Below are 27,129 nucleotides of genomic sequence, written 5' to 3'. Positions count from 1 at the left end.
TTCTCCTAGTAGTCGCCATACCAGGTCGCCGACCCGGAAAGAGCGAGGTCGGACTCGTGTGTTATATCTTCTGGAAGCTCAGAGTTTGCAGGCTTCTTCATGGATCCGAGCTTCCTCTCTAAGCTCGTTAATCAGGTCGAGGTTGACCGCCACTTCTTGAGTGTTTTGCTCATTGTCGAAGGCACAACGTCGATGAGACGTCTCGCTGACCTCCACGGAGATCATGGCATCGGCTCTGAAGGTCAGCTTGTAAGGCGTTTCCTGCGTTGTTGACTGGGGGGTACAGTGGTATGCCCAGAGGATGCTAGGGAGCTCGTCGACCCATTGTCTCTTGGCGCTTCCTAGCCGCTTCTTGAGTTCTCGGAGTATTACTTTGTTCGTGGCTTCGGCTTGGCCATTGGTTTGGGGAGGCTCCACCGAGGTTGGGAGATGTTTGATTCCGAGCTCTTGGAGAAAGTCTACGAAGCTCTATGAGATGAACTGTCTTCCGTTATTGGTGACGAGAGAATGCGGGATGCCAAACCTGCAGATGATGTTTTTCCATGTGAATTTCTAGACATTCTCAGCAGTGACCTTGGCAAGTGAACACGCCTCGATCCACTTGGTGAAGTAGTCGATTGCCACTAGGAGGAATTTAAGTTGACCCTTTGCAGGAGGAAATGGTCCGAGGATGTCCATTCCCCACTAGGCGAAAGGCCACGGTGACATCATCTGGTGGACATGTTCAGGTGGTTGCCGATGTACGTTGCCGAACTGTTGACATTCCTTACACCTTTATACGTAAGCTTGGCAATCTGACTTCAGTGTGGGCCAGTAGTACCCAGCCTGGAGTACCTTGGTCGCCATCGAGAGGGCCCCATAATGCATTCCACAGATCCCCCGGTGGATCTCCTCGATGACATAGGTGGTCTGGAACTCTGCTAAGCATTTCAACAGAGGAGTGGAGATGCCACATTTGAACAGTTTGTCGCCAATGATGATGAATTTGGCTGACCTCACCCTCATCTTCCGAGCTTCGTCTTTATCTTCGAGTAGAGTTCCTTCCTTTAAGTAGTTCCAAATACCTGTCATCCATCCTCATTCTACGTTGTCACTGGCATTGACAACCTTGTCATCTAGGCTGGGCAAGTTCAAAGTCTCCTGTATGATGGTCCAATATTTCCCGGGGCGTTTTGTATTGGCGAGCTTGGACAAGAGATCGACTCTGTCATTCTACTCCCGAGGCACATGGTATATTGTAAACTCGTCGAAGGATGAGATCTTCTGTGATGCTGCATGGAAGTACCTCTGCAGAAGGGTGTCCTTGTTCTGGTATGCCCCGCTGAGTTGCTCCACCATGAGCTTTGAGTCGCTGTTGCGACTCACTCTCTACGCTCCGAGGTCGCGAGCCAACCTTAGCCCTACCAGAAACGCTTCATACTCCGCTTGGTTATTGGTCACCTTGAAGCCAAATTTGAGAGATTGCTCTACGGTGACCTTATTCGGTCCCTCCAAAATGATACCTGCACCACCACCTTTAGAATTGGAGGATCCATCGACGTGTAAAGTCCATACCTGTTGTTTTTCAGCCGAGGTTGGGGTGAGCTCAGCCACAAAATCTGCCAGGTATTGAGCTTTCAAGGGGCCATGACTTTCATATTTGATGCCGAACTCGGACAGCTCTACTGACCATGCTATCATTCGTCTGGCGAGCTCCGACTTTCTCAAGATCTGCTTGATCAGGTAGTTTGTTTTGATGAGCACCTGGTGAGTTTGAAAGTAAGGCTGGAGGTGCCGAGATGCGGTGACGAGTGCTAGTGCGAGCTTCTCGATCATTTGATATCGTTTCTCCATGTCTTGAAGGACTCGGCTGATGAAGTAAATCGGTATTTGCACTTTGTGGTGTTCTTGTACGATAACCGTGCTGATGGCGCTCTCTGCCACAGCTAGATAGAGGAGGAGGTCGGAGTGATGATCCGGCCTCTAAAGGACTGGCGGAGTGGTGAGGAATATTTTGAAGCTCTTGAAAGCCTCTTCACACTGGTCAGTCCATTCGAAATTCTTTGGCTTCTGCAGTAGGGTGAAGATGAGCCCTGCTCTCTCTGCCAACCTGGGGATGAAGCGGGAAAGGGAGACTAACCGTCCTGCTAAGCGTTGGACGTCCTTGACAGTCTAGGGACTCTGCATCTGGATAATAGCTTTGCACTTCTCTGGGTTGGCTTCAATGCCCCTGCTGGTGATCATAAAACCCATAAATCAACCTCCCTGAATGCCGAAAACACACTTCTCTGGGTTGAGGCGCATGTTGTGTTTTTTGATCTGGCTGAACACCTCGGCCAAGTCAGCGACATGAGCCTCAGCTGACAATGTCTTGACAACCATGTCGTCCACGTACACCTCCATGTTCCTTCCAATTTGCTGGTGGAATACCTTGTCCATCAGACGCTAGTAAGTGGCTCCGGCATTTTTGAGGCCGAAAGGCATCATGCAATAGCAAAAATTTGCATGGTCGGTGATGAAGGCTGTATGCTCCTCGTCTAGTGGGTACATCATGATTTGATTGTATCCCGAGTATGCGTCAAGGAAGCTGAGGAGAGCATGGCCGGAAGCGCCGTCAACCAACCTGTCGATACTCGGTAGGGGGTACGAGTCTTTGGGGCATGCTTTGTTGAGGTCGGTATAGTCGACACACATGCGCCACTTCCCCGAGTTCTTTTTTACCAGTACCACGTTTGCCAGCCACATGGTGTATCTGACTTCACGGATGAAACCCGCGTTTAGCAGCTTTTGTGTTTCAGTGATGATGGCATCGCGTTGTTCTCCGCCGACTTTCCTTTTTCTCTGGGAGACCGGCTTAGCTTCCTTGTGGATGGCTAACCTGTGAAAGATGAGATTAGGATCAATACCTGGCATGTATGCGCTTGACCATGCGAAGAGGTCGATGTTTTTAGAGATCTCCTCAACGAGCCGTTGTCGTAACTCTGGGTTTAGTTTCCGACTTATCTTTGTACATTGTCTAGGGAGTTTACTGACTTGAAGGTCATCAAGCTCGTCGATGGGGCTTGGTCGTTCGTCTTGGGATTCTGACCTTGGGTCCAGGTCCGTGATGTCGACCTGGGCTATGTGAGGTACTGTAGGAGGGTCACCTTTGTGGCGCTCCTCGGATGGTGAGACCTTCAAGCTTTCAGCATAACATTGCCGAGCTGTCTTCTGATTTTCTCTGACAAAGATGATCTTGCCATTGCTCCCTGAGAACTTCATCGTCAGGTGTGGAGTGGACACCACGGCTCCGAGCTGGTTCAGTGTAGGTCTGCCGATGATGATGTTGTAGGATGTGTTGGCCTCCACGAGGAGGTATCTGACCATGATCCTCCTTGAGTCAGGAGGGGTCCCGAAGGTTGTCAACAGATCCACGTACCCTCGAGTGTGAACTTGTTCACCTACAAAACCGACTAGGGGTTCTATGTGAGATTGGATAAGGGAGTGGGGGATGTCTAACCTTAGGAACGTCGACCAATATAGGATGTCAGCCGAGCTTCCTTGGTCGATCAGCATCTTGTGGACTTCCCAGTTGGCAACTTCTACGGCGATGACCATGGGATCATCCTGGTTTGGACAGATGCCAGTGTAGTCATTGTTGGTGAAGGTGATTGGTGATGTGTTGTGGTGCGGGGCCGAGGTGGCAGAATGGACGTTGTTGATGCTGCACAAATGTCGTTTACGCGCCGAGCTACTAGAGCCTCCCCCTACAAAGCCACCTGCAATTGTATTGATAACTCCTCGCAAGGGAGCTAACCTTGTATCTTGACTTACCTCGGCCTGCACTGCATCACCAGTGTTTTGCTGAGAACCGGAGGGTTGGTCTGTGCGAGTCCCGGAACCTCGGCCTCGTCCTCATCCTCGTTCGTGGTAGCCTCCTCTGTGACCTTGCTGCCGTTGGACGTATTGTCCGAGGTGCCCCCCCTAGACGAGTTCCTCTATACGATTTCTGAGTGTGCAGCACTCCTCGATCCTATGGCCATAGTTTCTATGGTACCGTCAATGCTTGGATTTGTCCGCACTGTTGGGACTGTGTCTAGGTGGTGGCAAAGTGAGTAGATTGTTGTTGTTGGCCTCTTCCAGGATGTGTACTCGAGGCGCATTCAGGGGGGTGTAGAAGTCATACCTCCCTCCTTTGTTTGCCCTAGCTGCCTTCTTGAACTGGCTATTGTTGGTGACTTTCATCTTATCTTTGTGGTTGTGGTCCGGCTTCGCCTGTGATTTTCCACGAACTTGGTCGCGAAAGGCAGTGTGCTCTTCCATCTGAATGTAGCCTGTAGCTCAGGCACAGAGTTCATCCATGTCTTGGGGAGGTCGTCGACACAGGCTATCAAAGAAAGATCCTGGCTTAAGCTCCATGAGCATGGCGTGAAGGGCGACCTCGAGATTTAGGTTGCAGATCTTGACCGAGGTGCTAGCAAAGCGCTCCATGAACGCCCTCAACGGTTTGTCGTCGCCCTGTTTGAGGCTGGCCAAGGCGGCTGACGTGATGTGGTGAAGCCGACTCGTTGCGTACTGTGCCGTGAATCGCCTCACCAGAGTGTTGAAGTTGTCAATTGACCCCGCCGACAATTGAGTATACCAGGCGAGTATTGCTCCCTTGAGCGAGGTCAGAAAAACCCTACACAGAATAACGTCCTCATTAGTGTATAGGTTTACCTGTGTGATGTACAGATCGACGTGCTCATCTAGGTCGGCAGTGCCATCGTAACGGTCGATGTTGAGAGGCTTCCATCTAAAAGGCAAGGGCGTCTCCATGATGCCGTCAACGAAAGGGTGGCGGCGGATGCTCGTCCTATGCCCTGGGACTTGGACGGGCGCAATGCTGACTTCATGGTCTGACCTGTTCGTCGGCACGTGTGACTGATGTATAGTAGACCTATGGGTCGGTGCCCTGGGTGCAGTTGGTGGCTGGGAAATCGAGTGCCCCTCTTCCTTGTTTTGATTACTCGGTTGAGGGGGTTGATTAGAAGGGCGCCGACGAAGCTGGGCGCGAATGCGCTCGTTCTTGGCACGCAACGCCGCTAGGTCAGTTTCATGCCTAGCACGGATGTTCTCCAGGTCGACGGCGTGTTGTTGCCGTATTTGCTCGACTTGCTCGACCAGTCTCCTTGATGTTGCTTCACCTTCCATTCTTGTTGCGCGATCTTGGTCGTCTGCTGCTCGTCTACTATGGCTTCGGGTGAAAACCATAAGCGTGGCCGATAAGAGATGTCTTGATCGGCCCCACGGTGGGAGCCAAATGTTCTTACCAGAGATCAGTCGTAGGGACGATCTGCTGGGCAAGATTGGTGAGCCTCCTTCGCTGGGTACGCTTGCTGTTCCAAAGTGGGGTGGTACCTGCAAAAGAGACTCTGATGCTAAAGTTAGTGTTTGTGGATGTATGGGTCTCGCATAAGTAATGCACGTACCTTAGTGTGAATTAGGGTTTATCTGGGCCTTGGGCTTGAGGTCAGTTGTGACTGGTTCAGATAGTGGGCTTTGTCTTGGCCGATGTTGTATAGCGCGCGTCCGATGCCGATCTACGCTATGATGCCGAGCTTCGAGCTCGGCTTCGCGGTACGAATAGTACAATGGTGTTCTATTTTGTATACAGAAACTTAGTTATTTTTATTCTTACCTATACCTGTATGTATGAGTTATCCAGCTTAATATTTCTCTTAGTTTGCTAGTAGTAGTGCGATTCCACAAAGTGTAGAGACTATGGCGGGTCGTTACATATGACATACCAACTTTGAAATTCCATATTTGACTAACATTGACCTTGTCTCACAATAAAAATAAAAAATAAAAGTGCAAACACATATATTCCTAATTTATTTGGTACAAACACATTCTCTTGTAAAATAACAATAATAAAATTTAAACATAAAATTTCTTATCAATTAGTTGATCTTTAACAGATTCCACATATTCCTTAGTTCTTACTACGTATAATTCATGCTCAAGTTTGTATCCCATGATGTCTCCTAGTCCAACCCATGAGTTTTCCTATAGTCCAAAATAAACTCATAGATGTCCTTTTCACTAGCAAGGGATGTGGACACACTTTCCCTCTGCAAACATCTCTTGGCCCATGCTATGAGTTTGGGACAGTCCAATTTGAATCTACCCACTATCTCATAAGCATAAAAGCATTGATGGAAAGGGATTAAAGCAACATCAAGAAACCCAAATGAGTCACCCCCAAAATATGGCTTGTCTCCAAGAACCTCTTCTAGTTGCTTCAACCTTTCCTTCAATTCCTTTCGGGCCTTCTCCTGTTGATCTACCTTTGAGGCCCATAACTCACTCCCAGCTTCTTGCACCTGCGTCATAAATACTTTCCATAGACATTAGTTAATGTAAATAACTCATTTAAGACAATTTCATCATTAGACAAATACTTGTTTTGGGGGAACAATTCAAGAGGTTTTGAAAAAAGGGAAAAGTTAAATTTAGTAGTACAGATTAACTTTTTTTAAAAAAAAAAAAACTACCTTTTTATCAATAAAATCAGCCCAGAACCTAGCTTGAGCTCTATGATAAGGATGAGAGGGCAATAATGGAGCTTTGTCCTTCCAAAACTCATCAATATACTCAACAATATTGAGAGACTCACAAATGGGTTTTCCATTGTGAATTAGAACTGGAGTTTGCTTGTGAATGGGGTTGTTCTTAAGAAGCAAAGGACTCTTGTTCCCTATGCTTTCTTCCTTATACACATACTTAACACCTTTTTCTGCCAATGCAATCCTAACTCTCATACCAAACATACTAGCATGTATATCCAACAAAACCACCTCTTCTGCCATTCTCAACTAATCACGTGAAAGAAGAAAAAAAAACTACTAATTGAAGCAAGGCTATGGAATAGTTAGATAGGGTTAAGAAGATATTACCTCGGATATGTAAATTTATATGCAAGAACCTTAAGGGTGTCATTGATTTGGTCATTTAAGTTGTGGTCACTGCTTACGTCACCCCAAAATTGTTTATATATATACCAACTTTGCATGAAGGTAAAGAAGTAATAAATTTATATGTAATGCATATAGTAGTCAATTCAGCTTCATTGCTTTGAAAATGATTCATGACTTTAAATTGATGTCATTTCTTACGTCATATTCAAAGGTTTAATTACTTAGAACATCTTTCTATAGTATGCAATTTATAGTAGTTAACAGAAGAAGTAATTATTTTGGACATCTTTAAATAAGCTTGTCTTTAAATATTTCAAAAATAAAAATAAAGTACATAAAATGATTTTTTTAACTAAAATTAACTTAGAAATAAATTAGAACAAATTTTATAGAAGACATGAGAAAAATTTTATAAATTAATTTTCATTTAAATCGATTTTAACTTTTAAAGAAATCTATTTCACTTTTTTTTCTTATTTTCTTTTTCTGTGAGTATTTATTTATTTATTTTTTTGAAAAATAAATTATTCAAAGCCCGCAGTGTAGTAATTGATAAGTAAGTTCTCGACTTATATGGATAAATCTGCACATAACTTGTTTTACTGTGACATTGGGAAAATTATGATAGAATTATATACGTAGATCAATACTAAAATTTAAAATATTAAATTAAAGTTTATTGATTATCATAAATCACTTATTTTTTTATATTTTTTTTGGTAAATTTGTTATCACAATAATAGTTATATATTTAGCTATGTACGTTAAGAATAACTCTTTCATCAAAATTCTTTTATGACATTACTACTTTTTAGATGGAGCAAAATATTAATGACAGTCATAGAACTTATAAGAGTCTAATGAAAGAAGTCCAATGGAATTCTTTCCTTTCAATTTTTGAAACTCTAACTTAATATCCATTTATCACAGATATTAAATAAATTAGACTCATATAAAAAACTTAATACAGTTACATATTAGACTTGACCCAATAATTATAAATACTTACATGTTGATTCTCAAATCCAAAATCTGACATTGAATGCACAAGATATCTCAATACCAAAACCTATAAATAGCTATATATCAATATGCTCCATTGGAAAGTCTTAGAAAAGTTTTTAAATCAAGAAGATTTAGAAGAAAAAAAATTTAGTATCCAATTTGTCCCATTCATGGATAATCCATCTTTTCTAACAGTTGTGTTGAATAGTTGTAAATTTCACAAATGAAATTGATATACTGAGTTGTGGTATGTTGTATTGTAAGTTGATGATTTGATGTTGATAGTGTAGTATATTTAACTTTTGCACTTGTTATGATATTTTTTGTAATCTTACCCTTGTATGTTCTTTTGTGGTTGAATTTTGATGATCATACTTGATATAGGAGTAGAGTAATGATAGGTTGGAGGAAGAGTATATGTTGAAAGCCATGTTGGAGGATGACGAAGTTGTTATAGCTACTTGGGTGTAGCTAGTCTCTTATATTATTACTTGATTGACAACTAGTTTATTGTAATTATATAACTGTATAATTATAGTTGTAATCCCTGTGAGGGATTTACCTATTACTCCCTCCGTTTTGTTTTCATAGTCATTTTGTCAGAGTTTGTTATTTTTTTTTTCATTGTCATATTACTAAAATCAATGAGTTATTAATTTTTTTCTTCCATTTTTACCCTTGATAATTAATACATGTTTCTTGAACAATGTGTGTATTTATTTTTAATGTCTACCTAATTTTTCTCTAACTACTCATATAAAGTTAATGTGCATTTATAAGAGCAATATGTTCCCAACAAAATACTATAAAAAAACAAAAAAAGGGACAACTATTTAATGGAGTAGTTCAACAGTCTAAAAAATGCAAAAAAAAAGGTAAAATAGGAAAGTAAGTAATAAATATTTTTGAAAACTAAAATATCAATGATTTCCTTAATTCCCGTGCAAAACCTTAAACGACTATGAAAAAAAATGGAGGGAGTATTTTAGATGTTGATGAAATTTTATGCATATAGATATTATTCCACATATATTTAGGCATTGTTTGCATGTTAGTCTTAGGTAACCAAATTTATGTTTTACTACTACATTTGTTGAATTGTAAAGTGTAACAATATTAAGTCAAAAGATGATTTTATATCCCTCATATTTTATAAGTTTTAAAGATAACAAACACTATATTCTTTTAGTAAGAAAACATGTTCTAAAAGTCATTGTTTTAGACTAGGTAAGACAAAATAACATTTGTAAGACGAAACTAATCAGACAAGACATACAAACTATAACTAACAATATTATTTATTATGATTAATAAGTTTAAATGTTCAAATGAATGTTTTATACCTTAACATATTGAAAATTGTTGTCACATTCTGTTAAAAGTGTATAAAAGTATGAAAACAAGATAAAGATATCAAATTTCACGGAAAAGGAACTGAAAAGGGCTGCATTCTCGCTTGAATGATGACTTTGCTTTCTACTATTCTCGCTTTGCTACTCTACATTGATAAGTAATTTGATCTATCAAAGATAAAGAATACATTATTTTTAGCAAATAATCACAATTATTTCCTATGCAAATTTTATAATTAGTTTTACTTTAAAAATACAATAATTTAAAATTAATGTAATTAATGAATTTTTGAGAAAAATAGTTGTGAAAGAAGTTATTTCTTTTATATATACTAATTTTATATGTATTTTTTTCATTTAAATTTATTTTAAAACCAAAATAATTAATAATTAATGTAATTAATGTTTTAAGATATTGTTACAATTTACAATATTAATTCATTATTATTTTTATTTTATAAGAATATTATTTTAGATGAAAATTTTTTAGGTTAGAAATTTTTGAATATTTTACTTTAAAAATATTTACATAAAAATATTAACATTTTTTAATGTAAAATTATGTTTAATTACATTTCTTATATTAACATAATAATTAATAATAATTTATATAATTACTATTTATGATATTTTAGAGAGAAAAAAATTGTTGTAAGAGTTGTTCACTTCGCTAATGAGCTATTTTCCCCTCCTAACATTCATTACCTTTTTAGCATATAATCATATTTATTTTTATGTAAGTTTTATAATTATTTTTACTTTAAAATTGAAATCATTTAAAATTAATTTGATTAATATTTTATGATATCGTTATAGTTTCTTACATTAATAGATTATTCTATTATATAATTATATAAAAATATAAAAATTTAATTTTATTTTATAAAACTTGTATATAAAAATATGGTGGAGTGAAGTTATGGAAGAAAATATTTATTGTATAACTTATTTCCTTTATTTTATTACTAATTACTAATATATAAAGTGAATATCTCTTTTAATAACTACCTTCATTTCTATATTGATAGATTATTATACTTTTTTATTATTAAAAATATTAAAAAAAATTATACTTTTATCAAACTCAATAATCAATTACAATACCAATCATACCAACCATGATGAGACCCATAAAGTGACCCATTTTTAAAAATACTTGTTATTATTTTAGCGTCTTCTAGAACGTCGATTTTGGCTCACTTCAGAGTAAATAATTTCTTTTATGAAACTAGAACAAGTGTCTTATTGTCTTTCTCTCTCTCTCGATTCATGCTTTTGTAGCCACAACACTTTTAGCTTCTTTCACTATCCAATTCAGGCCCTGAATTCCCTTGATTAAAGATGTGTTACTTTTAGAGTGAGCTTAATTATGTCGTTTCACAAATCTTTTTTTTTTTTTGCATTAATTTTGTAGAAATATGTACTTGATTTGAAGTTTACAACTTTCCTATTTTCTTTTCTTTTCTTTTTTGTGTCCCTCTTGATGGTTAATACTTTTTTGTGGGCAAATAAGAAGGGATCATTTTGCATGTTTCAACTAAAATGAGTTGTTTATTCACTAGTGCAAAAAAGGGTATTTACGTCACCCAATTTACGTCGGAAACAGTAAACACCGACGTTGTAAAAACGCGGTGGCAGTTTCGTAATTAAGAGGAGACTAATTTACGTCGGACCCCCCCTAGTCCGACGTAAATGTGGGAATTAACGTCGTAGTCTCATACTGCGACGTAAATTTACGTCGGACCACCTCTAGTCCGACGTAAATTTACGTCGCAACCCCCATAATCCGACGTAAATTTACGTCGGAGCAATGAAACCCGACGTAAATTTACGTCGGAACATCGAAGCCCGACGTAAAAAATGGCCCTATATTCCCCACCTTCGTATTTTCCATTCCCGCGCTCACAATTTACAAACAACCTCTCTCATTTTCTCTGAATTTCTGAGTCTCCCACTGCGTTTAGTGCTACATTCAACGTATCCAAGTCTCTAAGTGTCTGCACGTTGGTCGTTTGAGGTTAGTTTGTTGTCCCCGTAATTATTTTGTTTTTTTTTTGCTATTTGTTCCGCTGGAACGGGTCGTTCTCCTTGCAGAACGGGCCGTTCTCCTTGCAGAACGGGCCGTTCTCCTTGCAGAACGGGCCGTTCTCCTTGCAGAACGGGCCGTTCTGCAAGCAGTACGGGCCGTTCTGCAAGGAGAACGGCCCGTTCTGCTGGAAATTTGTTGTTGTAATTTTTTGATCTGGAACGGCCCATTCTAGTTTCAGTACGGGCCGTTCTAGATGCATTAAAGAAGAGTTTTAGGCATTGACCTTTAGTTTACCATCGATTTTTTAGGGTTGTAGTTTAGGTTAGAAAATTTATGAATAACTGAGTCAATAGTTTACATTCCAACCTAATAGGTTTCTGTTTATGTATTATTTATTTTTTTATTAGTTATTTTGTTGCTATATTATTATTATCTTTTTTACTTTATTTGTCTATTCAGTTAATTCATTGTTTTAATAATGACAGTTTAATTTTTTCAGGATTATGGAGGATTCTGGGTCTGGCAGTGGAAGGAGGGAAGGTAGATCTGTCACCCGATTGTCTGGGTTGACAGCTGGGCGCATTGCCAAGGAGAGGACACCGGTTGAGGTGGATCCTCGTTCTGGAAAGGCATCAGGCCCAAATGCTGCCAAGTTTAAGAGCTATTTGGGAGTCTTAGCTCGACGACATGTTTCTATTATCATTCCATCATGGGATGACGTTCAGGAGGTTGACAAGAACCTCATGTGGCAGGATATTCAGGTATATACTTTCACATCCTTTCAATATTATATAACTAAAATACATTATTTATTATTTGTTGTTATTTTCATAGCAAAATTTTGACATTCCCAACACTGAGGGCATGAGGAGGAAGATGTTATCTGCCCTTGCCACTAGGTGGAGAGACTTCAAGACTTTTTTGACACGGGAGTATGTATTTGGAGAGCGCCAAAATGAGACTCCCTGTCTAAAGTACCAGATCACTGATGAGGAGTGGATGCAATTTTGTGCCACTCGATTGGACCCTTCGTGGCAGGTTAGTTATTGATAACTTTTACATTGACACAAATACTTAAGGTACATTTTAATTTATGTCATTTTCTTTTTTGTATTATTGCAGGCTAAAAGAATAGCTGCCCAAGAACGACAGGCCAAGAATGATGCACCCCATCTATTGTCAAGAGGGGGATATGAAAGAAAAAAAAAGCAAATGAAGAAGGCTAAGGCACAGGCAGCAGGGGTTGAGGATGCTGACCGTGTAGAGTCACCTCCCCGCCATGAGATGTGGATAGCAGCCCGGAAAAAACCAGATGGGCAAATGACTTCTGAGTCTGCAAGAGTCGTTGCTAGTAAAATAGTAAGTAAAAATATACAAACTAAGACTCTTCATTTCAACTCATTTAATTCATAAGAATTTTTAATCTTTCTTATTGTTGTAGGAGGGTTTAGTTGAGCAGAGCACCCAGGGCTCATTTGTTTCTGATGGTCGGAATGATATCCTCACAACGGCCATAGGAAAGCCAGAGCACGGAGGTCGTGTGCGTGGTGTTGGTGGTTCTTGGAGCCACCGAGATTTCTTTGGTGGCCGATCATCGAGGAGCACTGTCAACTCTTGCAGTCAAGAGGTTATACAGGAATTGGAGCAGAGATTGAAGATGGAGTTTGAAGAGAAACTGAAGAATATTGGAAAACAGTTTGAACAGAAGTTTGAACTTTTGGCTCGTTCTCAGCAACAGACTGCAGTTGCTCATGATGGTGTTCGAGTCAGCACTAAAGGGAGTTGTGCTGCTCCAGATCCCTCACCGGATCAGACTCACACTGATGTACCAAACCAGTGTGAGTTATATGTTGAGGATGACCCCCCACGGTTAGTGGCTATTGGCCGAGTATTTGAGGGTGGCTCAACCATCCATGGTGTCCCTCTACAGCCAGACTGGACACGGGTTGTGGTTGACCAAGTTCAAGATGCTGCTGCTCCAGTGCCTTTGCCCAATACAGAGGTTCAACTAGTGGGGCAGGCAACCGGCACATTCTTAGCTTGGCCAAAACGTTTGGTCATGCCGCTTTCAGCACGGGCAAAGGTAATTATATTATTGCTCTTTTAGATTCTTATAATTCTATTATTGTTTAACTAATTTTGATTATTTCTTTAGGATTTTATCAATCGTGGTAAGGAGGTCATGAGAGAACCTCATGTTCATGATGCCAATATCGCAGAAGCTGAGGATGATCCCATATCTATGCTTCTAATCAAATTACCACGAATAAAGAAGCATCCAATTCAATTGCAGTGGGAGATTAGAGTTTTTGGAGTTGATAGCTCTGATGTTCCACTATACATATCTCTGCCTGATGCATTAGAGATTGTTGGGGGAAACTGCATGTTAAATATATCTGTCATACAGTTGTGGGCCATGTAAGTCATATTTTCTTTTATGAGTCTAAATTTACAATAATTACATTTAACTTATAATAATTATTTGTGTTAGGTACATGGATAAATTGAGTGTGGAGCAAGCACAAGCAGAAGTATATGGATTTATTGAGCCTCAATCCATCCAAAAATCAGGAAACACTCAGGTCCAGATCCAACAATATATGCAAACATGGATGAGTGACTCAAGAAGACATATATACATGGCTCCATACATTGACGGGTTAGTTTTTTAATTGGTTTTTTAATCATGGTAATTTTTTAACTGATTTGTTTGTCATACAATGTAGGTCCCATTGGCAGTTAATGGTAATCATTCCTAAGGAATATACCGTGGTGTGGTTTTGTTCACTTCATCGAAAACCAAGCCATGAAATTAAAATCCAATTACATGGGTAACTAAATTTTTTTCATTATGTTTTAAAACTAATTATATATATTGGCTAACATTTGTTTTTATTTCAATTAATTAGAATTGTGTCTGGAGCTAATATATTAAGTGGAAGAGCCAGATCATCAAAGTCATTGCATTTCATATACCCTAAGGTTAGCAAATAAATTCATACAATCAATAATATTTAAATTTATTGACTTTGGAATTAATAGTTATTTGTTTCTCATTTTAGTGTAATAAGCAACAAGACTCGTTTGAATGTGGCTATTACATCATGTATTGGATGAAAGCCATAGTTTCTGCGGGTATTATTGATTCTTGGGCGCAGGTAATTCATATCAAAATTTATTTAACTATATTTACCTTTAGAATAATTAACATTGCATATTAATGACACTTAAATTACCCTTTCAGGTCTTTCAAGATCCATCTCCATTGCCCGAAGATGAGTTGCTCAAGATAAGAGAACAATGGGCAAATTTTTTTCTAAGTTTAGTTAGTTAGATATTATGTTTATAGTTTGATAGTTAGTTAGATATTATGTTTATAGTTTGATAGTTAGTTAGATATTATGTTTATAGTTTGATAGTTAGTTAGTTTAGTTAGTTAGATAGCATTGACAAACATGTTTTATAGCTTTTTTAGGATAATAGGATTTACATTGTCATAATTTATGTTTTTTAAGATTTATATATTATTTTCTTTTTGTCATTCAATTTTGAAATACAATTTGAATTTCTATTCTGGACTGCCTGGTTTAGAGTTGGTATTCTGGATTATATTTATATGCAGGTGTTGGGTATATCAATTTATAAACGTTTTTTAAAAAAAAACTCCCACAATTTACGTCGGACAAGGCCACGTCCGACGTAAAATTGTGGCATGATTTTGCCCCTTTTTACGTCGGTCGGGAATAATCTCCGACGTAAATTTACGTCGTCTTTCAGAGGCGACGTAAATTTACGACTCCCGTATTAACGTCGGACCCTTTTCCGACGTAAAAGGGTCAAAATACACGACGTAAAAGACCCTTTCTGTACTAGTGATTAACATTGACATCCCTTTTTTTTTTAATCTAAAATGTTTTAACTCCATATGTCACCTATTTTTCTTGGTCAAAAGACTCGAAACCACCCTCACTAGTTCAAGCTTGAGTATGTTCTTGGTTGATTTTCATGCAGATGACTGTGTTGCATGCTTTAGACTGTACTATAGTATGCTAAAAAATTGTTGGATATTCTGTCTAATATTGTGAAGATGTCCTTCATTGATTATTTGGTTGTGTGTATTCTGATGAAAGTTAAAAACAATAAGAAAGCTAAGGTTTCATGAAAAGAAGCTTATTTTGAGGAAGGTAAAATCTGTTAATGTAACGCTATCACATTCATGGTAGAAAATATTATGCATAATTCATGGTATTTATTATTTATATTTTCTAAGGCCATGTAATTTCCTTTATTTTCGATTAGCTTTTAGCTGGTACATTTTATGTTTTTGCCTCTGGGCTAGGAAGGTGGAAATATGAATAGATATTCAAGTTTATGCCAAATGGTTCAGAAATTAGTAAAATTATTGAAACAGATGAACCCAAAGGATCCTTTTTGGATTGATATGACTAACAAGCTTTTGGAAAAACTGTAAGTTTATTTTTATTCACTCTCATTTTATATGAACTTCTAAACATATTATTGGACCCATTTAGACATAGTTTTATTGGAGTTCAAAGTTTAAGCACATGACTCTTGAGAAATGATATTCATTCATAATTAGTAATAAATATCCTGTTTTGCAATCATATTAGATGTCATATCTTATATTTATATTTTCTATTATGCCTTAGAAATAATGTATACATTCAATGTTGTTCTAAGGCTCCTCAAATGTATTTGTGCTTCTGCTATTTCAGTTGAATTGGATTGGTGCAGTTGCTAATTTGGTTTACCTTAATTCAATTATATATAAGTTGTTGGATGGATTTTGTTAAACATTTATGCTATAGGTAGTACATATACATGACCAGACAATAATATGATACTAAACTAATAAAATACAATACTAAGCATAGAAATGATACATAATACAACAATAAACTTGCTATCCAAAGCAATGCATTCCTCTGTTCACATTCTTAACTTCAGGCCTAGAAAGCCAATCAACATATTCTATAAAAATTACATAGCTTCAATTAACTAATTTTTCATTCTAAATTCTGTCAATTACCTGTAGTTTTCTCTTTGTACAATAGAGCTGAATCTTAGGAATCTCTTTCATTGTTTCTAGTATATTAAAAAAAAAGCTTATTGCAGAAACCAAGATTAGTTAAACTAAGGTCTAGTTCCTTATACCTCCTTTGCTTTGAGGTATTGAGATCTAAAAGAACTGTAATAGGAAAATTAGATGAAAGATAAACTATTTCTAATATACTAATGAGGAAGAAAGAAAAAAACTATGTTAGTATGTTAGTATGTTAAGTTGGGTCATCACTCATCACAAATGTTTAAAGATAAGGGTGTCTGTGTCTTGATAAAGCCCCACATTGAGCAACTTACAAAACTGAAGTAAACTCTATATTATAAAATAAGACACCTACCACAGCATGTAAGCATGGAGCCGTGTGATAAATACAAAGCGAACTATTCTTTCACCTTTTACTAAAGAATACAGCGGCATACTTTAATTTTTTTATATGGTTCTTCCTTAAAGGACCTTACAATACTAGTCAAAATTTTTAGTGTTATATATAAAACAAATAAATTTATTTTATATATTTAATATATTTAAACTACTTTAATTTTATATGCAGTGAATAATTGACTAAATTAAAGTTTTTTAGTTATGTTTAACTATTTTTTTTGTTGATAATAAGTTTACAAATTTAGTACAGAATGACGTAGATTGTTTTGGGGTTAGTTACAAAATTTATTCTACTTTGCATGGATTTGAAATTTTTGTGATAAGATCAAAGCAATATTACACTCATGCAACCTTTTTTGTTGAATGTCTTGCGAATCTGGGATAGTTCTATTAAAAATTATAAGTAACTAAACGAGAAAGTTTAACGTTAATAAATTTTTTTGTATATGGGTATAAAGTCCCACATGTTATACAAAGAAAGAAAGTACTCTAATAAACCTGGAGAACAAAAATTCAAAATAACATATTGTTGGGTTTGAAGTCCCACATCTTTCATGAAGCCAAAGTTACTCATCTTATAAATTGCAACATTACTGGCAGTGACATTGACCAAAATAATAAAATAATTATTAGTTATAAATTATACATTATTAATTAATTTAATCGTTCTCTAATTTAGCTATAAACTGCACCATTACTGGCAATGACGCTGGCCAAAATTATAAAATAATTATTAATTACTTATAAATTATAAATTTTTAATTAATATAATCCTTCTCTAATTTAGCTATAAAGTCCTGAAAAGTAATGTTTATTTACTTTTCTCTCCATATTCCAGTTTCACATTGTTTTCGTCTTTCCATATAGATGAAAATGAGATAATTGTCTAGAAAGAATATTCACAATTTTAGAAAGGGTGAATGTTAATTAATGCAGTAATTACTAGATGTAAAAAGGATATATTATTTGATTATCATCCAGGTTAATGTCAACCAGGCTACAATAAATTTAGAACATATTAAATCTGATATAGCCTTTGCCATGGGGAATTAAAAACTAAGACTCATAATGAATCTAAATAATCTCCAAAAGTTTGATTAGTGGTGATATGAAGTTAAATTAATTCATAATCTCTTTAATACCACTTTAGTTTTGCTTTAATAAATTGATTCTTAATCTTTAGTTACAATTTCAGTACTGCATCATGTTTTTCTGTCACTATTTCTTATAGGACAATGTCAAAGCCATTGAAAAGGTATTTTTTTGATCTTCAATTTGTTTTTGGTTTGCTAACACATCTTGTGCTTCAATTCAATGTCTTATTTTTCAATTCAATATCTTTTTTGCGTGTAAAAAAAAATTGTTTTTGGAGTATAAGATGAAAATTTGTCTTCTGCAAATCCACTCCACTTCTGGACCATGGAGTTGATTAGAGCTATATCAAGTCATTAACCATGGGAATAGATTCCAGTATCAATTGTAAGAAAAATCAGTTGATAAATTGTTCATGCTGAGACTGTAATGAATATACTATGTCAACTAAACTACCATTGTTACCTTAGTTTTCTTATTTTCAGTTTCAGAATTTTTGCTTCAAGTGTTAGTTAACTTTTGCACTAGGCACAACAATTTAATACTGCACCATATGGTTCTTAGTTGCAGTGTTGCATGCCATCTTGGTAGTGACTAATGCATTCATCTTAATGATAAATGTATATGATGGCTAAAAGTATTGTTTCCAAAATTCGTTAATCTTTATTCTTCCCTGTCTATAATTTTCTTTCCTATTATATTGTTATATATTTCAGAGCAGTTTTTTTTTTTTTTTTTTTTTTGCCTAATATCTTTTATTTCTTGCATCTCTGTAACCTAAACTTCTTGAAAGTTATTAGTTTTTAAATCTTTTTCAAAACTTGAATTTGGTGTTTTAATATGTATCATTGTGAGTGATATGTTGGACTTCTTACAACAGTACTAAATACTATGTGATAAGAGTTCCAGGACTAGGAGGGACAATTAGCTTGTTGGGATTAGTTTACTTTAAGGGTAGAAAATGTTATTAACTGTTACAAGAATTTTTAAAAAAAAAAAAAAAAAGTAAATATGGATCTTCTGATTATATTTTTTGTTCATCATTGAAACCATTTCCCCTCTGATTACAAGAGATTTATAAAGTAATATGCCCTTCCCTTATTCTCCTCACTTGAAAAGAATCCTTGCTTATTAATAGGTGCATTTCTAATTTCTATTCTCATGTACTATTAACACTGGCTGAACTTGGATAATCTAAAGGGAAAAATACCAGAAACTTAATAATTTGACCAAACTTGTCTACTTAGTCCCACACCGTTGGGAATTACACATGCATATAGTCTTTGATACATTAAATAACTAGCATCTAGCAACATTGAAACATACTTACCTGGATGGGGTCAATGGATGATCAAGAAGGTCCATGGCCTAGGTTTGTGACCTCCATTGCACTTTGGAGGGGTGCAGGTCTAAGGTCTCCTCAAGTAGGAGAGCCTACATCATAATTTGTGGTAGTGGGGCTTGCGTTCGCGCAGCCCCTTCAATTTTAGTTTTCAATATTTTTTTAAATATTAATTTGAATGCTCTCATATTGTTTTAAAATTTATTTTAATATTAGTTTTGCATTTAAATGATCTTGTATTTAATTTTAAATATGGTATAGTTTAAACATTGGTTTGGTTATATACTATGTTAGTTATTATCGAAGGAGATGATGTCATAATTCAATTTTTATATTTATTTTAATATTAATTTTAAATTTAAATGATCTTGTATTTAATTTTTAAATATGGTATAGTTTAAAGATCGGTTTGATTATATACATTATAATAGTTATGATTGAAGGAAATGATGTCATAATTCAATTTTTATTTGAGTCAATAATTGTATAAGTTGACTTTTTTCTTCTTCATGTATTTGTAAGTTGTAGCAGAAGTAGGGATATTAGCCTTTACTGAGTAGGAAACATCATTTAATTTTTCATTTAATTAATGTATTATTTTCTCTGTTAATATTCATTATTTATTTTTTAAAATATAATCATAATTATTTTTATGTAAATTTTGTTATTACTTTTATTTTAAAATTACAAAATTTAAAATTAACATGATTAGTATTTTATGATATCGTTACAGTTTTTAATATTAATAGGTTATTCTATTATATAATTATATGTACGGGTAGGGAGGTCGGCCACCACCCTGTCGGCCATTGAATGGCAGAACCAGGCAGCCGAATGCCAATCGGCCACCTGGATCGGTCTATCGTCACTTGTTACCTTTAATCAAGTAATTGGGGTTTAATTAGTTGATTAGGGTGTATTACCTAATACGGTAAGTATGCTGCGAGGCCCATGGGGTCCGGGGCCCATAAATGACAGTATAAATAGCTAAGGATAAAAGGTAACGTCACTGTTCATTAATTACCCTAGAGATTCGAGCTTGTCCTGACTTGAGCGTTGGAGTGCCTTTTGCAGGTACCAACCCCCTCCTCAGCGTATCGGATTACTGGGTCGGGAGTCTCGTTCGGCCTTCGGACTACTAGAAGACTTAGTGTGCCCTTCAGACAGGTACATTTGGCGCCCACCGTGGGGCCGAACCGAGACGATCTTAGAGATTAATCGAGCAAGACAATGGCGATAACAAGGAGGACGAACACGGTAGATCAGCAACACGAAGAAGAACATGTCGAGTGGATGAAACCAACCTTTCTGAAACCGTCCGTCTATTGAAACAAGAGATGGAGGCTATGAAACAACAACGAGAAAAAGATGCTAGGGAGCTTTCGGCCTTGAAAGCTGAGAATGAGGCACTAAGGAATCAAGACACCTCATGGAAACCTACTCAGGTCACCAATACGCAAACTCTAGGGTCGCACCAGTCCCATATGATCCATACATCGGTCCCTCGTGCCTCGGCAGTAGCACCTGAAAAGCACCCTTCGGCCTTACCCACTGTCGGTCGGCCCGCAGATTTGACAACTATCGGCTCACACCGACACCCTTTCACCCCCTCCATAATGCAGCTCTCTCTTTTGGACAATTGGAAATCTTTACCCATTGATAAATATGATGGTACCACTGATCCTGATGAACATCTTGATGTTTTTCTTACGCAGGTAACCCTGAGTACTACGGATGATGCTGCATTGTGTCGCATTTTCCCACATCCCTCAAGGGTAGGGCGTTGAGCTGGTTCACTCGGCTACCCCCTAACTCGATCGACTCATTCAATACTCTGTCATCTCAATTCACAGTTCAGTTTGCAACAAGCCGTCCCCATAGCTTGACATCTTTGTCGTTGGTTAGCCTTCGGCAAGATAAGAAAGAATCGCTTCGAACTTTCATGGATCGGTTCAACAAGGCAGCCTTGGAAATCAGAGATCTTAACCCGGCGGTAGCACTTCATCACCTGACGACGGCTTTAAAACCAGAGCCATTCGTCAATAGCCTATGCAAGAAGCCTCCTTCAGATATGAATGATCTGCGCAGGAGAGCAGATAAATATATGCAAATGGAGGAGTTGGCCGAATTTCGAAATCAGGCCCGGGCTGACCAGTCGGCCAGGCCCGAGAAGCCAATCGAACAGATATACAGGGGGCGAGGCAAATAAATAGCTCTTCGGGACCGACCTGTGCGAGGTCCCAAATACTCCAATTACACCCCTCTTAATGCAAGCCGGGCCGCGATACTGGAGCAAGCTTTGGCAGCAGAAGTGTTGGCGGTTCCAAAGAGAGCTTCCACTCCGCCACGCGCCGATACCAGCAAAACCTGCAGGTATCACCGAAATCGCGGACACTTAACTGAAGAGTGTGCCGCCTTAAAAGATAAAATTGAAGATTTGGTCAAGCAAGGAAAGTTGCACAATTTTGTGGATCGGCCAGCTTCATATCGTCCCCGCTCATCGTCCCAGTATCGACACAATGATCGGCATGCGCAGGATCGGTCTGATAGACCTCGGCGCGAGCGAAGTAGGTCGCAAGAAAAGAAAGATGATTCGGCACCTTCATGTCGGAGGGTCATAAACACAATCGCAGGTGGATTTGCGGGTGGCGGCTCGACATCTTCTGCCCGAAAGAGACACCTTAGAGTTATTCGTTCGGTCAATAATGTGGATAGGCAACCTCCCCGACGATTACCAACAATAACTTTCACTGACGCTGATTTTCAAGGCATCGATCCTGAGCACGATGATCCAATGGTGATTAGCGTGGAAATTCACAACTGTATAGTAAAGAAAACGCTGGTAGATCAAGGCAGTTCGGCAGTTATTTTGTATTGGAATACCTTTAAACAATTGGGTATTTCCGAAAGAGAATTGGTCCCATATGACGATCCTTTGGTCGGTTTTGCAGGGGAGAGGGTGAACACCAAAGGGTATATTAAGCTTTTCACTCGTTTTTGTTTTGACGAACAGGAAAGCAGGGAGATTCAGATAAAATACATCGTGGTAGACGCTCATACATCTTACAACATTCTCTTGGGACGACCATCGTTGAATATGCTAGGCGCTGTTGTGTCAACTCCGCACCTAGCAATGAAGTTCCCATCTGACAAGGGGAAAATCATCACCATCCACGCCGACCAAAAAGCTGCTCGGGAATGTTATTTTGCTAGCTTGCAAGTAGCTCCAATAGAAAGAAAATCAAATTCCAAAAGGGTTCATGTTGTCAACTCTTCGGCATCAGTTGAAGAACCAGTTTGGGATCTTGACCCAAGAATGAATGATGAGGAACGTGTAGAGCCGGTAGAGTCAAAAAGAGAGCTACAGATCGGCTCGAATTCAGCTCAAGTCACATACATCGGTGCCGACACATCTGAAGAAGACTGTTCTATCTTGTGCCGGGCAATAATGAAAAACAAAGACCTTTTTGCATGGACACCTTCTGACATGCCCGGCATAGACCCCAATATCATGTGTCATAAATTATCAATTTGTGCCGAAGCGAGACCGGTTGCCCAACATAAAAGGAAAATGGGAACCGAACGGAAGCAAGCAGTGGAAGTAGAGGTGACCAAGTTGCTAGCAGCGGGATTCATTCGGGAAGTTCACTACACCACTTGGCTAGCAAATGTGGTAATGGTGAAAAAGCCAAACGGAAAATGGAGAATGTGTACTGATTACACTAATCTCAATAAAGCATGTCCCAAGGATGCTTACCCACTCCCGAGCATAGATCGGTTAGTTGACGGTGCCTCTGGCCACAAAATCCTCACCTTTCTCGATGCTTATTCGGGGTACAATCAAATCCCCATGCATCCCCGCGACGAAGAAAAAACAGCTTTCATAACTGATTCGACCAATTATTGCTATCAGGTCATGCCCTTCGGGTTAAAAAATGCAGGTGCAACTTATCAGAGATTGATGAATAAAGTCTTCCGGCACCAAATCGGTCGAAGCATGGAGGTGTATGTTGACGACATGGTTGTTAAATCCCACGACATTGCTCGCCATGTAGTTGATCTTGCTGAAGTATTCCAACAATTGCGCCGGTATGACATGCGTTTGAACCCTAAAAAGTGCGTGTTTGGGGTATCAAGTGGAAAATTCCTCGGGTTTATATATGTTGTCGGCAAGGGGCATAGAAGCCAACCCTGATAAATGCATGGCAATCGTCAACATGGTAAGTCCCAAGAACCTTAAGGAAGTCCAGAAGTTAGCAGGACGCCTTACTACGCTATCAAGATTCATCCCCTGTTTGGCCGAAGTAGCCAAACCCATTGTAGGATTGTTGAAGAAGATCAAGAAGTTCGAATGGTCTGAGAATTGTGAGGAGGCTTTCAAGACTTTGAAGGAGCGCCTCGGCTCGCCACCCATTCTTTCCAAGCCCGATCCCGCGATACCAATGGTGGTTTATTTGTGCGTATCAAACGACGCAATCAGCGCCGTTCTGATTCAGGAAAAGGAGGAGCAACAACCTATCTACTTCGTCAGCCGAATGTTACAGGAGGCCGAGACTAGGTATCAGCTTCTGGAGAAGATGGCACTTGGGCTCATTCATACCGCTCGGCGCCTCAGGCAATATTTTCAGAGCCATCGTGTCATTATCTGAACTGATTGCCCGATAGCCAAGGTGTTGCGAAAGCTAGAACTAGCAGGACGGATGATGGCGTGGTCTATTGAGCTATCAGAGTTTGATATCAGCTTTGAGCCACGAGGTCCGGTCAAGTCTCAATACTTGGCTGATTTTGTTAATGAATTGCAACCGAAAGGTCGTTTCGAGAATGACGTGTGGACCATGCACGTGGATGGCTCGTCAAACAAGCAAGGCAGTGGCGCAGGTATAATTCTTGAGGGACCGACAGGAGTGACCCTTGAACAGTCTTTAAGATTCGCGTTTAAAGCATCAAACAACCAGGCCGAATACGAGGCACTATTGGCAGGATTGAGACTCGCACAAGAAATCAGGGCTACACGATTGATATGTTGGACCGACTCGAAAGTTGTGTCAGAACAAGTGAATGACAATTTCCAGGTGAAAGATTCAGGCCTGCTGAAATATTATCACTTGTTTCACAGAATGCACAGCACTTTTGAGGATGTCCAAGTGAAACACACGCCGAGAGAAAATAACGAGAGGGCCGATCAGTTAGCTCGGTTAGCAAGTAGTAATCGGAAACCCGGACAGCTACGAACCACACTTCACCTTAATCTTGCTACTCCAAGTGTAACACCGATCGAATGTATGACGATCGAAGAGCCTACACACACCTGGACAACAGAAATAATAGACTACCTGGAGCTTGGCAAGGAACCATCTGACCATGCGGTTGCCAAAAAACTCCGAACTCAAGCGACCAGGTATTCGGTTGTTAGGGGACAGTTGTATCGCAGAGGTTTCTCGGTGCCTCTTTTGAAATGCATCGATACGGCACATGCGGATTATGTCTTGAGAGAAGTTCACGAGGGCATATGTGGATCTCATTCGGGAGGGAGGACGCTAGCTATGAAAGTGCTTAGAGCAGGTTTTTACTGGCCAACTCTCAAAAGCGATTGCATGCAGTTCGTCAAGCGTTGTCTTTCATGCCAAAAACATGGCAATCTTATCCATGCCTCGGCTGAAGAACTACACAGTATAAGCTCGCCATGGCCGTTTGCAATATGGGGAATGGATATACTCGGACCATTCCCGATAGCTAAAGGCCAATGCAAGTTTTTATTGGTCGCTGTGGATTATTTCACGAAATGGGTCGAGGCCGAACCACTCGCCAGGATCACAGCCACTAATGTTCAGAAGTTCTTGTGGAAGAACATCATTACTCGTTTCGGCATTCCACATGCTCTCATAACCGACAATGGTTTGCAATTCACCGACCAGAAACTCAATCAATTTATCCAAGATCTCGGCATTCAACATAGATTTACATCGGTCGAACATCCGCAGTCCATTGGACAAGCCGAAGCAGCTAATAAGGTGATACTTACTGAATTAAAGAAGCGATTGGGAGACGCTAAGGGAGCTTGGGCCGAAGAATTGTTAGAAGTCCTGTGGGCTTATCGGTGCACGCCTCAGTCCACAACTCAAGAAACACCTTTTAGGCTAACATATGGCACCGATGCCATGATCCCTGTTGAAGTTGGGGAACCTTCCTTTCGGCGGCAACATTTTGATGAGACAACAAATGAAGCATCGCTCCGAGCCGAAGTCGATATGATTGACGAAGTACGAACCAAAGCTCAGATCATAGCCGAAGCTTGCAAGCAACGAATGGCTCGTAGATTCAATTCCAATCTCACCAAGAGAAGCTTCAAGGAAGGAGACTTAGTCTGGAGAGTTCTGGGACCGGCAAGACGTAATCCACGGGAAGGCAAGTTGGTAGCAAATTGGGATGGCCCGTTTCGGATCCGACATAGCCTTGATCACGGTGCCTACAAACTTGAAGAGCTTTCTGGCAAGATCATCCCCAGAACATGGAATTCATCTCACTTGAAGACATACTACAACTAATCGTTGTAATCTGATCATAATGTAATTCCAAGTTGCACTCTTTTCCTTGATCGGTCTTTTCTCCCCTTGTAAAAAAGTGAAAAGGGGTTTTGGCCGACAAGGTTTTTAACGAGACACATATCAATAAAGTACACTTCATCTCATTGTTTGTTGTTGCCCTCTCGGAAAATCACGCAAAAGGCTTCCCTCCCGAGTTAATCAACTCGGCCAAGGATGTGCCTCGGAAAATCACGCAAAAGGCTTCCCTCCCGAGTTAATCAACTCGGTCAAGGATGTGCCTCGGAAAATTACGCAAAAGGCTTCCCTCCCGAGTTAATCAACTCGGCAAAGGATGTGCCTCGGAATATTACGCAAAAGGCTTCCCTCCCGAGTTAATCAACTCGGCCAAGGATGTGCCTCGGAAAATTACGTAAAAGGCTTCCCTCTCGAGTTAATCAACTCGGCCAAGGATGTGCCTCAAAATCATGTAAAAGGCTTCCCTCCCGAGTTAATCAACTCGGCAAAGGATGTGCCTCAGAAAATCACGCAAAAGGCTTCCCTCCCGAGTTAATCAACTCGGCCAAGGATGTGCCTCGGAAAATCACGTAAAAGGCTTCCCTCCCGAGTTGATCAACTCGGCCAAGGATGTGCCTCAAAATCGCGTAAAAGGCTTCCTTCCCGAGTTAATCAACTCGGCCAAGGATGTGCCTCGGAAAATCACGTAAAAGGCTTCCCTCCCGAGTTGATCAACTCGGCCAAGGATGTGCCTCGGAAAATCACGCAATTCCGAGTGATTCCACTCGGTCTTGCTCAAGAAGCAACATAATTCCGAATGACTCCCTCGGTTTTGCTCTTAAGTAGCGTATTTCCGAGAGACCTCCACTCGGTTTTTCCCAAGAATCAATCCAATCCCGAGTGACCTCCACTCGGTTATGCTAGCAAGACAATCCAATCCCGAGTAACCTCCAATCGGAATTGCTAGCAAGACAAGGCAATTCCGAGTGACCTCTACTCGATTTTGCCAGCAAATCAAGGCAAGACCGATTGACCTCCACTCGGTCTTGCCAGTAAATCAAGGCAAGTCCGAGTGACCTCCACTCGGTCTTGCTCAAAAAGCAAGGCAATTCCGAGTGACCTCTACTCGGTTTTGCCAGCAAATCAAGGCAAGACCGATTGACCTCCACTCGGTCTTGCCACCAAATCAAGGCAAGTCCGAGTGACCTCCACTCGGTCTTACTCAAAAAGCAAGGCAATTCCGAGTGACTCCACTCGGTTTTGCTAGCAAGACAAGCAATTCCGAGTGACCTCAACTCAGTTTTGCCAGCAAATCAAGGCAAGACCGATTGACCTCCACTCGGTCTTGCCACCAAATCAAGGCAGTCCGAGTGACCTCCACTCGGT

General features: G+C 39.3%; 2 protein-coding genes, 1 long non-coding RNA gene and 1 other non-coding gene across 5 annotated transcripts; 3 read left to right on the top strand and 1 right to left on the bottom strand.

Annotated features, from left to right (window-relative positions):
- Window positions 1–5,823: 5,823 nt before the first annotated feature.
- Window positions 5,824–6,839, bottom strand: LOC145950868 (putative glutathione S-transferase parC). The gene is made up of 2 exons (XM_083062709.1): window positions 6,498–6,839; window positions 5,824–6,326 (listed from the first exon to the last, which is right to left on the bottom strand). The coding sequence occupies exons 1-2, from the start codon at window positions 6,810–6,812 to the stop codon at window positions 5,988–5,990; spliced, it is 654 nt and encodes a 217-aa protein (XP_082918835.1). The 5' UTR covers window positions 6,813–6,839; the 3' UTR covers window positions 5,824–5,987.
- Window positions 6,840–11,661: 4,822 nt separating this feature from the next.
- LOC145950893 (uncharacterized) lies at window positions 11,662–14,156 on the top strand. Of its 2 annotated transcripts, XR_014428724.1 has the most exons (5): window positions 11,662–12,344; window positions 12,429–12,665; window positions 12,748–13,389; window positions 13,462–13,965; window positions 14,033–14,156. XR_014428724.1 is itself a non-coding variant. In XM_083062766.1 (4 exons), exons 1-4 carry the CDS (start codon window positions 12,171–12,173, stop codon window positions 13,726–13,728), a joined length of 1,320 nt encoding a protein of 439 aa, XP_082918892.1. In that variant the 5' UTR covers window positions 11,662–12,170; the 3' UTR covers window positions 13,729–14,142. The 2 variants fall into 2 exon arrangements, 1 of the variants encoding a protein (XP_082918892.1); XM_083062766.1 differs by having other exon boundaries at window positions 13,462–14,142.
- Window positions 14,157–14,230: 74 nt separating this feature from the next.
- Window positions 14,231–14,870, top strand: LOC145950894 (uncharacterized). Its single transcript, XR_014428725.1, has 3 exons — window positions 14,231–14,288; window positions 14,369–14,464; window positions 14,551–14,870. It is a non-coding gene; the product is annotated as an uncharacterized LOC145950894 (long non-coding RNA).
- A 4,314-nt stretch (window positions 14,871–19,184) lies between these two features.
- LOC145950959 (U1 spliceosomal RNA) lies at window positions 19,185–19,344 on the top strand. Its single transcript, XR_014428786.1, has one exon. It is a non-coding gene; the product is annotated as a U1 spliceosomal RNA (small nuclear RNA).
- Window positions 19,345–27,129: the final 7,785 nt, after the last annotated feature.

This window comes from Cajanus cajan, chromosome 8, assembly GCF_000230855.2.
Source record: "Cajanus cajan strain Asha chromosome 8, NIPB_CcT2T_4, whole genome shotgun sequence".
NCBI lineage: Eukaryota > Viridiplantae > Streptophyta > Magnoliopsida > Fabales > Fabaceae > Cajanus > Cajanus cajan.
The sequence above is the reverse complement of the archived record's forward strand: the minus strand, read 5'-3'. Positions and strand labels throughout refer to the sequence as shown.

Bases quoted from the DNA above. Each gene is read 5' to 3' on its own strand.
- LOC145950868 (XM_083062709.1), bottom strand. From the start codon at position 6,812: ATGGCAGAAGAGGTGGTTTTGTTGGATATACATGCTAGTATGTTTGGT. The intron at 6,327-6,497 runs GTAGTTTTTTTT...TTTATGACGCAG, and splicing joins CTGATTTTATTGATAAAAAG to GTGCAAGAAGCTGGGAGTGA.
- LOC145950893 (XM_083062766.1), top strand. From the start codon at position 12,171: ATGAGGAGGAAGATGTTATCTGCCCTTGCCACTAGGTGGAGAGACTTC. The intron at 12,345-12,428 runs GTTAGTTATTGA...GTATTATTGCAG, and splicing joins GATTGGACCCTTCGTGGCAG to GCTAAAAGAATAGCTGCCCA. The intron at 12,666-12,747 runs GTAAGTAAAAAT...TTATTGTTGTAG, and splicing joins GAGTCGTTGCTAGTAAAATA to GAGGGTTTAGTTGAGCAGAG.